The 14,575-nt window shown below is 54.3% G+C and overlaps 1 protein-coding gene and 1 pseudogene across 1 annotated transcript; both read left to right on the forward strand.

Moving 5' to 3' along the window:
• LOC105037206 (probable cinnamyl alcohol dehydrogenase) overlaps nucleotides 1-10,872 on the forward strand; it is a 24,118-nt pseudogene extending 13,246 nt beyond the window's left edge.
• A 1,944-nt stretch (nucleotides 10,873-12,816) lies between these two features.
• LOC140859736 (ATP synthase subunit b', chloroplastic-like) lies at nucleotides 12,817-13,835 on the forward strand. The gene has a single exon (XM_073262178.1). It carries the CDS (start codon nucleotides 12,976-12,978, stop codon nucleotides 13,672-13,674), a length of 699 nt encoding a protein of 232 aa, XP_073118279.1. The 5' UTR covers nucleotides 12,817-12,975; the 3' UTR covers nucleotides 13,675-13,835.
• The last annotated feature ends 740 nt before the right edge of the window (nucleotides 13,836-14,575 follow it).

Consider the following 14,575-nt stretch of genomic DNA (forward strand, 5'->3'; position numbering starts at 1 on the left):
GGTCAACATGACAAAGACAAGAGCTCAACGATCGAGAATCACTGGGTCGGCAAGGCGTTCTTCCCGCCGGGAAGAGGCCTCTCCACCACCACCGGCGGCGGAGCCTAGCTCTCCGCGCCCTGCAGTGACACGGAGGCGCAGATTGCGGCCATTGTACGGCAGATGACCGTACTGACCGACGCAGTCAAAAGCCTCCAGCAACAACCGGCGGCCCGACCTATGCCTTCCAGGAGCAGCCGCCGACGGTCGCGCCGACCCCTGCCGCCTCCAGGCGAGCACTCCCAACAGCGCTCCCACGGGAGGAGGAGGGTCGACCTCGCGCGACGACCGACGGTCCCAGCGGCCCTCTCCTTCCCCGTTGGAACGGGCGAGGAAGGAAAAGCGGCCGCGCACACCGTCGGCCTCTCTTCAGAGTCTTCCGGAGGCTCCACCCTGGGGTCTCCCAGCATCGACGAGCGGACGACTACGAGCGACGGTTCGAGGAGATCGACCGCCGACTCGCCCAACTGCAGATGGACGGCCAGAAGTCTTCGAACGACGTCGACTTCCAGACCGCCCAGCCTCTCCTCGACTGGTCCTCGATGAGCCGATTCCCAGTCGGTTCAAAATGCCGAACGTGGAGCCATACGACGGCTCCACCGACCCAGTCGACCACCTCGAGAGCTAAAAGCTCTCATGACGATTCAAGGGGCAACCGACGCTCTTTTGCATCGGCTTCCCCCACACTTCGCAAGGCTGCCAGGGCTTGGTACTCCGGTCTTCGATCGGGCAGTATCCATTCCTTCGCGCAGCTCGAGCACTCGTTCGTGGCCCATTTCAGCACCAGCCGAAAGCCGCCGCGAACGTCGGATAGCCTTTTCTCCCTCAAGCAGGGGGAAAACGAGACGCTCCGACACTTCGTGGCGCGATTCAACGCGGCCACGCTCGAGGTCCGGGACCTCAACGAAGACATGGCGGTTTCAGCCATGAAGGGGCCTGAGGTCGTCCCGATTTACTTATTCTCTGGACAAGACCCTCCCCCGAACATACGCCGAGCTACTGGAGCGCGCATACAAGTATATGCGCGCGGACGAAGGAGCGTCCGACCGACGCTTGGTCGAGCCCAGGGGTCCGAAGGAGAAGCGAAGAAAAGGTCGGGAGCCCGCCGAACCAAGCAGCCCCCGGCCGGTAGTCGGCTTTCTCCACCCCGACAGATCCAAAAATCACCCCGCCGACAGACTCCGAGGTCGGTGCGTCCCAGGTATGACTCCTACACTCCTCTCTCCGCTCCCCGTGCGCAGATCTTGATGGAGATCGAAGGGGAAGGAATACCTGCGACGGCCTCCGCTCTGAAGGCAAGGGCCTCGACCATCGGAAGTACTGCCGGTTCCATCGGAGCCACGGCCACGACACGGAGCGATGCATCCAGTTGAAGGATGAGATCGAAAATCTCATCCGCCGGGGGTATCTCGGCAAGTTTCGAAAGGGTCCGCCGACCCGACCGACTGCCGATCGACGTCTCCAGCCGACTGAAGAAGCACCGACTAACCAGCCGACGGCCGGGGTCATCAACATGATTTCCAAGCGGCTGGGATCGGGGACGTCTACAGGGGGGGAGCCGACGAAAAAGCCACGACCGAACGACGTAATCACCTTCGCGGAAGACGACGTTCGGGGCATCCAGACTCCCCACGACGACGCTGTTGTTGTGTCGGCGACAATAGCCAATTATGATGTAAAACGAATTTTTGTTGATAATGGAAGTTCGACAAATGTTTTGTTTACTCGACCTTCTCATCGAATGCGACTACCGACGGATCGACTTAGTAGGGTCTCCACGCCCTTGATCGGCTTCGCCGGAGACGCCGTCACGACAGAAGGAGAAGTCACCCTGCCCGTGACGGTCGGTACCGAACCACGGCAAAGCACGGTCTCCCTCATTTTTCGCGGTCGTCCCAAATTCCTTCAGCCTACAACGCCATACTCGGGCGACCCGGACTGAACGCCCTCAGGGCGATCGTCTCGACGTACCATCTCCTTGTTCGATTCCCGACCAAAAACGAGTCGGAGAGATGCGCGGAGATCAACAGCTCGCCCGACGATGCTTTCAAATCTCCGCCCAAAGCGACGAGACAAAGGATCCCCTGAAATTGACAAACTGGATCAACGGGAGGAGGAAGAGCGGGGTTCGCCGGCCGAGCAGCTCGAGGCGATCCCGATAGGAGAAATCCCGATAGAAAAGTTTGGATCGGGTCTCAATTGCCCGACACCGAGCGACATCGACTGGCAGAATTGCTGACGGCCAATTGCCGACGTATTCGCATGGTCGGCAGCAGATATGTCGGGCATCCCTCCGGAAACAATGACTCACCGACTCAACATCGACCCGACGATGAAGCCGGTGAGGCAGAAGAAAAGGTCCTTCGCCCCAGAAAGGCAGAAGGCCATCGACGAGGAAGTGGACAAGCTGCTCGAGGCGGGCTTCATTCGGGAATCCACGTACCCCCGATTGGCTCGCCAATGTCGTCATGGTCAAGAAAGCCAACGGGAAGTGGAGGATCTGCATCGACTACACCGACCTCAACCGAGCGTGCCCGAAGGATAGCTTTCCGCTCCCGAAGATCGACCAGCTGGTGGATGCGACGTCCGGATTTCGACTGCTCAGCTTCATGGACGCCTTCGCCGGGTACAATCAGATCCGGATGGCGCCTGAAGACGAGGGAGCACACCGCGTTCGTGACCCCCAAGGGCTCTACTGTTATCGGGTGATGCCCTTTGGATTGAAGAATGCCGGCGCCACCTACCAGCGACTCGTCAACAAGGTCTTCAAAGACCAGATCGGGCGTAACATGGAGGTGTACGTGGACGACATGCTGGTAAAGAGCATGCAGATCCCGGACCATGTTCAGGACCTCGAGGAGACCTTCCGCACCCTTCGACGACACCGAATGAAGCTCAATCCGACCAAATGCGCCTTCGGGGTGACCTCGGGGAAGTTCCTCGGATTCCTCGTTTCTCAGAGAGGGATCGAGGCCAACCCTGAGAAGATAAAGGCGATCCTCGACATGCGTCATCCGAACACCAAGAAGGAGGTCCAACAACTGAACGGGAGAATCGTCGCTCTTAGCCGATTCATTTCCCGATCAGCTGAAAGGTGCCTCCCGTTCTTCAAAACCCTGCGCCAGGCAAACGGTTTCTCTTGGTCGGATGAATGCGAACAGGCCTTTGAAGACCTGAAGAGGTACTTGGCTTGCCCGCCGCTGCTCGTAAAGCCGCAGCTCGGGGAGACCTTGTATCTCTACTTGGCCACATCTCCTGAGGCGATCAGTTCGGTGCTCGTTCGGGAAAACGAGTGCCGAACCCATCAGCCCATCTACTACATCAGCAAAGTGCTCCACGGTGCCGAAGCCAGATACTCGGAGACGGAAAAGATGGTCTTCGCCCTGACCGTCTCCGCGCAACGGCTCCGACCATACTTCCAGGCCCACGCCATCGTGGTACTCACCAACCAGCCCTGAGGGCCGTACTGCGCCGACCCGACACATCCGGACGACTCGCTAAATGGGCGATGAAGCTTAGCGAGTTCGACATTCCAGTACCGACCAAGGCCTGCCTTGAAGGCTCAGGTCTTGGCCGACTTCATCGCCGAATGCCCGACAACCGACAAGAGGTCGGGAGCTGAAGGCTCGGGACGAGATTCGGTCTTTGAGCGGGACCCGATCTCCACCTGGGTACTTCACATCGATGGAGCCTCCAACGCTCAGGAAAGCGGGGCCGGGCTCCTGCTCACGAACTCGGATGGTGTAGTCACCGAATACGCCCCTCCGGTTCGACTTCAAGGCCTCCAACAATCAAGCCGAATACGAGGCGCTCCTCGCGGGCTTGAGGATGGCGAAAGGAATTGGGCGTCGACAGCCTCCGGGCATTCTCCGACTCTCAGCTGATCGTGGGGCAGGTCAAGGGCGACTTCGAGGCGCGAGATCCGACCATGATCAAGTATCTTCAGAAGGTAAAGGATCTCGTGGCCCGCCTCGAGTATTTCGAGATCTCCCACATCCCCAGGACGGAGAACGCCCGTGCCGATGCTCTCTCCAGTTGGCAACGTCGGCTATGATTCTTTGGGTCGGACGTTTGTCGAAAACCTCCAACAGCCGAGCATTGATCGGGTCGAAGAAGTGCAGCAGCTAACGTCCGAACCAAGTTGGATGGACCCGATCGTCCGGTACCTGTCCGACGGGACCAGTCCCGAAGATCCCGCGGAGGCCAAGCGACTCCGATGGTCGGCGTCACAATATGTGATCATGGACGGCCGACTCTACAAGAGGTCGTTCTCCCTTTCTCTGCTCAGGTGCTTGGGACCGACCGACGCTGACTACGCCCTCCGAGAGGTTCACGAAGGAATTTGTGGGAATCACTTGGGGGCAAGTCTTAGCCTTCAAGGTCTTACGACAGGGCTACTACTGGCCGACCATGAGGAAGGATGCGGCCGAGTTGGTCCGAAGGTGCGAGCCATGCCAGAAGTATGCCAATATTCAGCACCAACCGGCCAGCCAAATCGCTCCCATTGTCGCTCCGTGGCCCTTCGCTCAGTGGGGAGTCGATATTCTCGGCCCATTCCCACCGGCGTCGGGCCAAAGGAAGTTCATCGTTGTCGCCATCGACTACTTCACGAAGTGGGTCGAGGCCGAGCCCTTGGCGCAGATCACCGAGCGGAAGATGGAGGACTTCGTCCAAAAGTCCATCATCTTCAGGTTCGGATTGCCGCACACCATCATCACCGACAACGGACGGCAATTCGACAACCAAGACTTCAAGGACTTCTGCGCCAGGTTCCACATCCGTCATCGACTAACTTCAGTCGGGCACCCACAGTCCAATGGTGAGGTTGAGGTGACGAACCGAACCTTGCTCCATGGACTCAAGACCCGACTGAACGAAGCCAAGGGCCTCTGGGTCGACGAGCTGGGCTCCGTCCTATGGGCTTACCGAACGACCCCCCGTGTCCCGACCGGAGAGTCACCGTTCAGTTTGGCCTACGGACAGAAGCCATGATCCCGCTCGAGGTTGGCCTGCCATCTTCAAGGGTCGAGCAGTACCGCGAGCCGGACAACTCCGAAAGCCGGAGAGCCGACCTAGATCTTCTCCCCGAACTGCGAGATGAGGCTCAAATTCGAATGGCCTCCTACCGACAGAGGGTCGCCCGGTACTACAACGCCAAGGTCAGACCAAAGCTCTTTAAACCTGGCGACCTAGTCTTGAGGAAGGCGGAGGTGTCAAAGCCCTTGGACCAAGGGAAGTTGGCTCCCAACTGGGAAGGACCCTACAAGGTTGCTGACACCTTCGGGCCGAGGGCCTACCGACTGGAGACCCTTGAGGGGAAACCCATTCCCCGGACTTGGAACGCCGACAACTTGAAGCTGTATTACCAGTAAATTCTGTAATCCAATCGTTGGAATACAAGTTCGGTTTGAAAAAATCGGAGTTCTAACCCTTCGACTACTGATCGGCGCTCAGCCCCGACGCATCGACGCGGACCTGGCACCGACGACACATCGGCCCTTACACGGACCGATGCATCTACGATGGCGGGAGTTTATACTCTCTACGGTCGAATTTTCGGGCATATCCATCGGCCGACTGATCGATCGGGCCCCGACCGAAGAAAGGCTAAAAGCCCACGCGGCTGTTGCCGCGACGTTCCGACCAGGCTACGGCCGGTCGAGGGATATTCGGCTTACCACGTCTATCATATGACGCGACCTTAGTCGCACCCACTACTCGCCGACCGACCTTCGGTCGGCTGAACGACACTCGGTTTGCCACCGTCTGTCGAAGGACATGAGAACCCGACGCAAGAGCTTGGGATCCGACTTACTATCGCTCCCCCGACACTGCGCCGGTCGATGTTCGACTGAACGCATCTACGGAAGTCCGACTTAACAGATGCTACGGCCGGTCGAGGGATATTCGGCTTACCACCGTCTATCATATGACGCGACCTTAGTCGCACCCACTACTCGCCGACCGACCTTCGGTCGGCTGAACGACACTCGGTTTGCCACCGTCTGTCGAAGGACATGAGAACCCGACGCAAGAGCTTGGGGATCCGACTTACTATCGCTCCCCCGACACTGCGCCGGTCGATGTTCGACTGAACGCATCTACGGAAGTCCGACTTAACAGATGCGCCCGAGTAGCGACTACAATTATTGAAAACCGACCTAAAGTCGGGATACAAGCTACTTCGGAACTGTGCAAGCCGGTTAGGTCTTACCGACTTACCCGAGTTGGCAACTTCTCTAAGTTGGTGACTTGGGTTCGACATTACAGCGATAAGAAACGTTACAAACAAGAAGGAAAAGAGACAATTTCATTCATTGATTAAAAGAGATTACAAAGTCGGGCCGAAGCCGATTACATGTATTTTCAAGAAAAAACAAAAGGAAGACAGTCGGCTGGACCGATCATTCGTCCTGGATAATCTCTTCGACCGACGGGGGATCGGGAAGAATCGGCGTCTCGACCATAAGCGGCGATGGGTCGGCGGCCGAAGGATGTCCTTCAGTCGGCAAGGGACCTCCGGTCGGCTCCTGCTCCGGAACGGCTTCCTCCGTTGGGATGATGCCTCCCGACAGATGGTCGGCCTCCTCTTCGGTTCCCTCCTCTTCGGCGAGTAGCGGTGCGACTCGGCTGACGTCCACCTCCGGGTACAAGGTATGGACGGCATCCCGACCGTCCTCAAACCCGACCCTGTAGGAGGCGAAGCCCGACTCGAGCATCTCCTCCTTGTACTGGGTCGGAGGCCCGGAAGTCTTCGACCGCGCGGTCGGCCGACTCCCTCGCCGACCGTACTTCGTCCTCGGTATGGGCCAGCTCCTCCCTCGCCAACTCCGCCTCGGCCCTGGCAATTTCGGCGTCGATTTGGGCGATGGACAAGTCCTCTTCGGTTTCCGCGAGCTTCTCCAGGCTGACCCGAAGTTGCTCGCGTTCCCCTTGGAGTTCGGAGGTGGCACTGTCCCGTTCGCGTCGAAGACGACGCACGACCCGACCTTTGTGCTTGGCCTCCTTCTTGGCCGACTTTAGTTCGGCCATAAGCCGGGAGACCTCGTCCGTCAACTTGGCCTCCCGGTCGACCGACTCCTGCAGTTGGTCGACCAGCCTCCCTCTCTCGGCCTCGGCCGCTGCCGACCTTTCCTTGAAGGCTGCCCGAACGTCGCCGAACCTTCGGTATCCGGCCTCCAACTCGGACATGGTGAAGATCAACTGCCGACGGAAAAAAGATTTGTCAGAATTATATGGCAGGCGAAAATTCTTCTAAGGAGAAAGGTGACGCGAAGCTTACCTCCACCATCGACGGGTAGAACCGCGACAGCATCTCGGTCACCTGCCGAGATCGCAGCGACTGGACGTCGGTAGGGAGGAGGATCCCCTGGCACAACCTCCTCGCAAGGTTGTGGTCGGCCAAGGCCGATGCACCCTCGGGGTAGTATGCGCTGGGGGGCATTGATCTCTCCTCCTCCGAGGGCTCCATCGGGGCTTTCCCCCGATCAGCTGCCCCGACCGACGGGGCTGGCAGCGATGGGACGCTGGAGTTCGACCCGACGCCCCCCGTTGCGCCGGCGGACGCCTCCGGACGATGTTCGGCTTCCCGAACGACGTCCGGCTCCGCCCGCGGCGGCGAAACCGCCGACACTCCTTCGGCCACTTCCTCGGCCGGCCTCTCCTCGACTCGCCTCTCCTCCACTCGGACAGTCGGAGCCGCGAGGGCTATGATTGGCTCCGACCCCTCGGTCGCCGACGCTTCCACGGTCGGCGGGACTGGGGCTGATCTCTTGGAAGGGCGCGAAGGGCCAGCCCCCGACGCTGGCCTCTTCCTCGCGGCGGCAAACTGACGAATTTTGGCGTCGGTCGGCCTCATCCTCGGCGGTGTCCCTGCAAAACCGACCAATGTTAAAGGTCGGACCAGAATTACCCTAATACCGAACAAAAAGAAAAGCTGGGGAATCGGGCGATACCTATTCGGGGGACCAGACTCAGGCCGGCATCATAGAGAGCTTGCTCGGTAACAAGCTCCCTCTGCTTCGGGACCAACATGTCTTTGAGTCGGTGGAAGTCCTCCCGGTCGTCCACGTCGACCCGACTGTTGTCGTTGGCCTCAGTTCGGGGTACGCCCCAGCGAGAAGGAAAGCCCCAAGAGGAGGAAGAGGAAACAAAGAAAAACTGATTCTTCCATCCATGAATGGACGATGGAAGACCGGTTATGAAGGCAAGACCCTTCCGGGGGTTGAAGAGCCACCACCCTCGGGCCTTAGGGTGGGGTCGGAGCACGAAGAAGGCCCGGAAGAGGGAAACGCGGGGGTTGGTCGGCAAGAGCTGACACAACAGCGCGAAAGAAATGATTAGCCGGACAGAGTTCGGCGCCAGTTGCGCCGGACAGAGTCCGTAGTAATCAAGCAGATTCCGGACGAACTCCGGAATCGGAAGTCGAAGACCCGCACGAAGGTCCTCAACATACAGCCCCAGGTCGCCGGGCGGAGGGTTGTTGACCCGACCGCCGGCCCCTGGAGCATAGAGCCGAAACTGCTCCGGGATGCGATAGTGCTCCCGAAGCTGATCGACGTTCGGCCCCGAAAGCGAGGAGGCCTCATCTTCCGGAGCCGATCGGGTGTCGTCGGTCGGGTTCCCCGACCGAGCTCCCTGAGTCGGTTTCCTGGTCATTGTGCAGGAACCAAAAGAAGGGAAAGAAGAGAAGAAAGCAAGAAGGGGAAGGAGGACCACGAACCCGATGGACCCTCCGGAAGTAGAGAAGAGCTCTGCCCGCGACGACCGAGAAATCGCCCGGACAGAGTTTCCCCAGCAAATGGCAAATGTGGGTCAGGGTCCGGGAGGTCCTATATATATAGGGCCGACCGACGGCCGAAATGCTTCCGCGCCGACCAAGGTCCCCCAGATGCGCGACGCGTGGCGCCCGCCGGTTGGCTAAGGATTCGGCGCGCTTCGCCTCGGGACGCCCGCACCGTCCGCATTAAATGCCGGAGCGGGCGCCGGCCAACCACCTTGACACGCGGCGCGTGGGGGTTGGCTCCGCAGTCGGCCGCCCGCGCCGGTCCGCATTCCCGATGGGACGCCTCACCCGCGATCGGCGCCGAATATCCGATCGACTGACGCCGTATCGTCCGGCACCCGATCTTCTGACACCGACGTGACGACTGACGACGACAAGACGCGGCGTCCGGCACCGGACGCCGGCGTGACTTCTGGCATCGACTAGACGTTCGGATCACTAGGGATTCGTGAGGTGTCAGACAACGGATCAGCCGGCGGTACGGTCGGATCTGCACATGCGACAAATCCACTCCCAGTCGCCCGGCCTTACTACCCGAATGAAGGCATCGGCCAGCTCTCCACCCGACTTAGGAGTGGAGGGGGCAACTGTTGGGGGATACCCACCGACCGACCGACCGACTATCGGAGGGCCCGACCTCGGGACCCCACCGACCGACCGACCGACTATCGGAGGGCCCGACCGGCTAGCGGTCCGACCGACTAACCGACGGCCCGACGAACGACTCTGACTGGCCGATCGTAAGTCGGGCGGCAGGCCAACGAACGCCATCAGCGGCTAACCACGGCCATTCCACGGTCTATTCCCGACCGACTGAACCCAGAGGTCCGGTAGCCGACCCACTTGAAGCTCGCCGACTGACGGAGGAGTCCGACGCCACTCCGCTGGCCACCGACCTTGGGTCGGCCGACTCCACCAACCGCCGTACGGCCGCCAGACGTTGTCAGCTCTGACACGGACATGCGGCACGGTTACCTAGGGGCATTGTCCCGCCGAGAGCCGGGTCAACCCTGGTGATTAGACGGCTACACGGCGACATGATGTTTTTACGGCGGCTCTGACAGCCTACAGTGAGTTGACAGTTCCTCACTTGTCCGCGCCATTGATGACGGCGCCATACCGTGCTCCACTATATATACCGGGGAAGGCAACAGTGCAAGGGGTCGATCCGCCCGTCTCTCCCACTTACGCAGGCTCGCTTTTCTCTCTCTCTCCCTCTCAGAGCTCTCTGTCTGCACTTCACTGTTGCCCAGTCACCTCTCTGACTTGACCGTCGGAGGGTCCCCGCCGGAGCCGCCTCCGGTCAGTGCGGACTTCCTTTTGCAGGTGCACGCTTCCCGACGATCGAGCGACGAGGCGATTGGCCGCAACACACCTTAAAGTAATTCATGTAGTTATTTAGGACACATTAATATTGATCTTTTTACCTGACATTCTTACTGTTTTCGGACAAGGATTGACAAAAATCTTGCTGCAATGATGAATATTGTTACAACAATGTTATCTATATTGAGATGACTATATACCAGTCTAATCGGTCAGATATATGGTTACCACTGTAATGCAAACTCTTGGAAGCTGAACTACTACACCCCCTTTGGCTCCACCTTCTTGATAACTACTAAACTGCCATTCTACACCTCATCAATTTATAACGCTGGACATTTTTACACTCTCTCTCACTCTCAAGCCCTTTATGACCACATGCATTCTGATGCGAAATGAAAACTATTCAGTTAAACTCACTAATTTGGTACCTTCAATATAGTTAATCACTTTGTTTCTAGGTTACTAAGTTTATGATTACCTTCCCAGAATTTACTTGCATATTGTTACTTCATTCAGGGAGGAAGACAATCACAGGTAGTTTCATTGGGAGCATAGCAGAGACACAAGAGTTATTAGAGTTTTGGGCAGACAAGGATTTGACATCGAAGATTGAGGTAGTACCCATGGATTATGTGAACAAGGCAGTAGAGAGAATGGAAAAGAATGATGTTAGATACCGATTCATCTTGGATGTGGCAGGAAGCTATAATAAAAAATGACTTACCATATTGTTAATAATGTAAGAGAAATAAAAGTTCTCCACATACATAAGTTGGTGCATGCTTCATAAACTGTAACCTGTAAGTTGATGAGATTTTATGCTTCAGTAAATAATTTAATGGTTGTCACAATGCCTAATGTGACAGAACATCTTGCAAGCATGTATGTAAAACTGAAAAATGTCTTCTGATATACATGGCTATAAAAATAGTTTTGCTGTTACATTGTGGATTCTGTTAACAAGAAGGAAAGACTAGAAATACGGATTCTCTGTTACTCTCATGGGTTATTCACATTTATGTCTGCAAGAAATCTCATTACTCATGAATATTACAGTTAGATTTCAGGATAGATTAATGGGATGTATTTTGAATTCTTTGTTTCTCTCATGGATTATTCACCTTAGAGCTTCATGTGAGTCTCCAAGCCCTCCTCTCAGGTACGTCGCATCTAGGAATAGCCATAGATAACACTGTTTGTCAACCACCATCCAAACAATTGAGACACAAGTGGAGCGTTCCACCTATTCTCATCCGGGAGGAAAAGATCACACACGCGAATGCGAGACACAACCTCTTGGTTGACCATAGCAGGCTAATGAATCAAAGCATCTTATATATCCAACTATCCTCCATGATATCCATTGATCTCCATTGCTGCTGGAGCACCCAATGTTAGCCATCATCAATGAAATATGGGCACATATCTCTCTCCAAATAAATGAACAATTATGATCTAGTTAAAAGACTTTACCGCAAATAATCATGGTTCATACTTATAGCTTTTATTACTGTTATTGCTGCAAGGCTCCAGAGGAAAGTCGGTGAGATCGGTGGTAGACCAAACTGGAGTATTGCTGAAGACCAGATTGATATAGACCACAAATGAACTTACAAAAGAAGTCCTAAGAGCATTAGGGTATCCTCCAGTTTAGGACCCTCCGATGATTAAGTCAGTCGAGATCTTAAGAATGAATAGTAGAAATAGAAAAGCTGGAAGATAAGAAGAGAGATTTTGGATGAGCAGAATGATAACTCTTATTCCCTTCAGTTGGGAGCGGAAAGAAATTTAGCAGAGTTTTAGCTCTATGAGTTGTGACTTACTTTGTGGAGAATATCTTGTCCTTTATATAGAGAGAGCTTGCTTAGGCTGTTAGACCATTAGAAGAGTTTGTTAGGCTGTTAGTTTGTTATAACAGAATGAAGATCGTAAATTATTTATCTACGTGGTAATTAGTTATAGTATAGCTGAAAGACAGCTGCTGTTGAGTTGGATAAGAGCTGTAAGGTAACCGTCTGTGTGTTAGGATTACATCAATTCTGTATTGATGTCCCTTATGATAGATCGCAAAATAACCGAGCTGATTATCATGTTTTATCAAGAATCAATTTTGATCAGTTCAAAATGGTATAGAGTTAAGCTGAAGGTTTAGGCAAATCGATACTTGATCGACTTGACTTGAAAATATACCAACAACTGTATTCCATAGACAAGCAAAAGTCCCGCTGCATGTCCAGCTATTACAGCTTCCATTTTGATCAACAAAAATTGAATCTCTGAATCCCCGTCTCATTGATTGGCATACCAATTCCCAAGATACTAGGTGCATTTCTCTTAACCTTATAACATCCATCCGCTCCCAAGTTCTGTAAGGATTTCAATAAGATGGTATTCATCACGAGTTAAAGTGAAATGGAGTTGAGCCCGGATGTCACCAAGATCACCCTGTTTTATGTTATTTATCATAACAAGATAACGGGGGTGACCGAAATTGTTATAACAACCTTTGTACCGGTCATGGACTTACACCACCATTATATAAATACAATCATTAAAATGACGTCCATTCAATTTCTTGATAAAAAAATAAATACTCAATATTTCAGGTCTCAAACAGAGAACCGACCCTGTCCAAAGCCCAAAGCCCAATCCAATATGTGGCAAAGATTAGGATAGGGTTCTTCCCCGCGCTCCCTCCATTCATCATTCTTTCCCCTTCTCTTCCCTCCTCTCATCAATCCCCATTCTCTCAGTCCATTCCCTCCTCCCGAAGGCCGAATCCCAAGGAATTTGAAATCCGAGGCGAGCTTAAGACCATAAACATGGCGAGCACGGTCATGGCCTCCTCCTCTTCCGCCGCTACCTCCCAAGTCCTCTCCAATGGCAGAAGAACCCGCCCTCCCTCTCCCCTCCCACTCATCCCCAAAGTCGTCGTCGCGGCCGCCAAATCCGACTCCCGCAGGACCGCTACCACCAACAAAACCTCCCTTCCTCGGCGCCTCCTCGACTCCCTGCCCCAAAAGGCAGCCGCGATCGCCGCCGCAGCGGCAGCCGTATCGCCGCTGCCGGCGCTGGCGGAGCAGATGGAGAAGGCGGCGCTGTTCGACTTCAACCTGACCCTTCCGGCGATCGCGGTGGAGTTTCTGCTATTGATGGTGGCGCTGGACAAGCTTTATTTCACGCCGCTGGGGAAGTTCATGGACGAGCGGGACTCGACGATCCGCGCGAAGCTGGGGGAGGTGAAGGACACGTCGGAGGACGTGAAGCAGCTGGAGGAGCAGGCGGCGGCGGTGATGCGGGCGGCGCGGGCGGAGATCTCCGCGGCGCTGAACAAGATGAAGAAGGAGACGTCGGCTGAGCTGGAGCAGAAGCTCGCCGAGGGCCGGAAGCGAGTGGAGGCGGAGCTCGCCGAGGCGCTCCAGAATCTGGAGAAGCAGAAGGAGGATACCATCAAGGCGATGGACTCCCAAATCGCCGCCCTCAGCGACGAGATCGTCAAGAAAGTCCTCCCCATGGCCTGACAGGTGTTCGATTGTTTGCTTGCTACCCCTCTCCCCTTCTACTTATTACCTCTTCCTAACTCTCTCCTCTCCCCTTTTCTTGGTAACATCCTCTTGCTCCCCTCATTTCTATTGCTATTTTGAAATATGAAGTCAAATTGCAAGGGGATTTAATGGTGAAATATCCGACGTGCAAGTCTCCGAATTCAATGACGTTACCATAAAAAAAATAATGATAAATAAAATAAAATAAAGTCAACCACTTCTGTGCCAATGGGCTGTCAAAACTAACTCATTTTATCTTTTTGATTGCGACCATTCCAATGAAATGAAATGGATCTTACCGCATACATGACTACAGCCTAATCTTTTGTTGGAGAGGCAATTTACTTCTACATGACATGGTTCTAGTAGGATAGGTTTTACCTGACTCATAATGGATCCAAAGTGGATATATATAATGATAAAATCTATTTTAAATCTAATTTTAATATATCTATAACTTCTTGTAAATATCTTTATCGAGATAAAAAATTAATTTATATGCAAAAAAAATTATAGCTTTGCTGGATCCGATTCATCCAATCCATCCTATCCCACTCTGAGTTTCTACTATGTCAATTCCATCATGAGGCAAGAGGCAAGTATGGAGCATTTACAAGTAATAGCCTATCCAATCCATATCTGTTCCATTATTGCCTCTAAATTGATAGGAGCTTAGATCCGGTCACTTAAAAAAGATAAACATCTAATTCCACTCAATGTCAGCTTTGCATCAACATGAATATTATAATTTCCAGTGACATCCTTTGGAAAGGGCTTTTTAGTTTTAATAGCACGGGCAAGATATGCTCATTTGCTTCACCAGGTCGTGGGTACGATAGAGAAATAAAGAGTTTCGAGTGATAGAAAGTTTGAGTCT

Source organism: Elaeis guineensis, chromosome 8 (assembly GCF_000442705.2).
Source record: "Elaeis guineensis isolate ETL-2024a chromosome 8, EG11, whole genome shotgun sequence".
Classification (NCBI taxonomy): Eukaryota; Viridiplantae; Streptophyta; class Magnoliopsida; order Arecales; family Arecaceae; genus Elaeis; species Elaeis guineensis.

Bases quoted from the DNA above. Each gene is read 5' to 3' on its own strand.
- LOC140859736 (XM_073262178.1), top strand. From the start codon at position 12,976: ATGGCGAGCACGGTCATGGCCTCCTCCTCTTCCGCCGCTACCTCCCAA.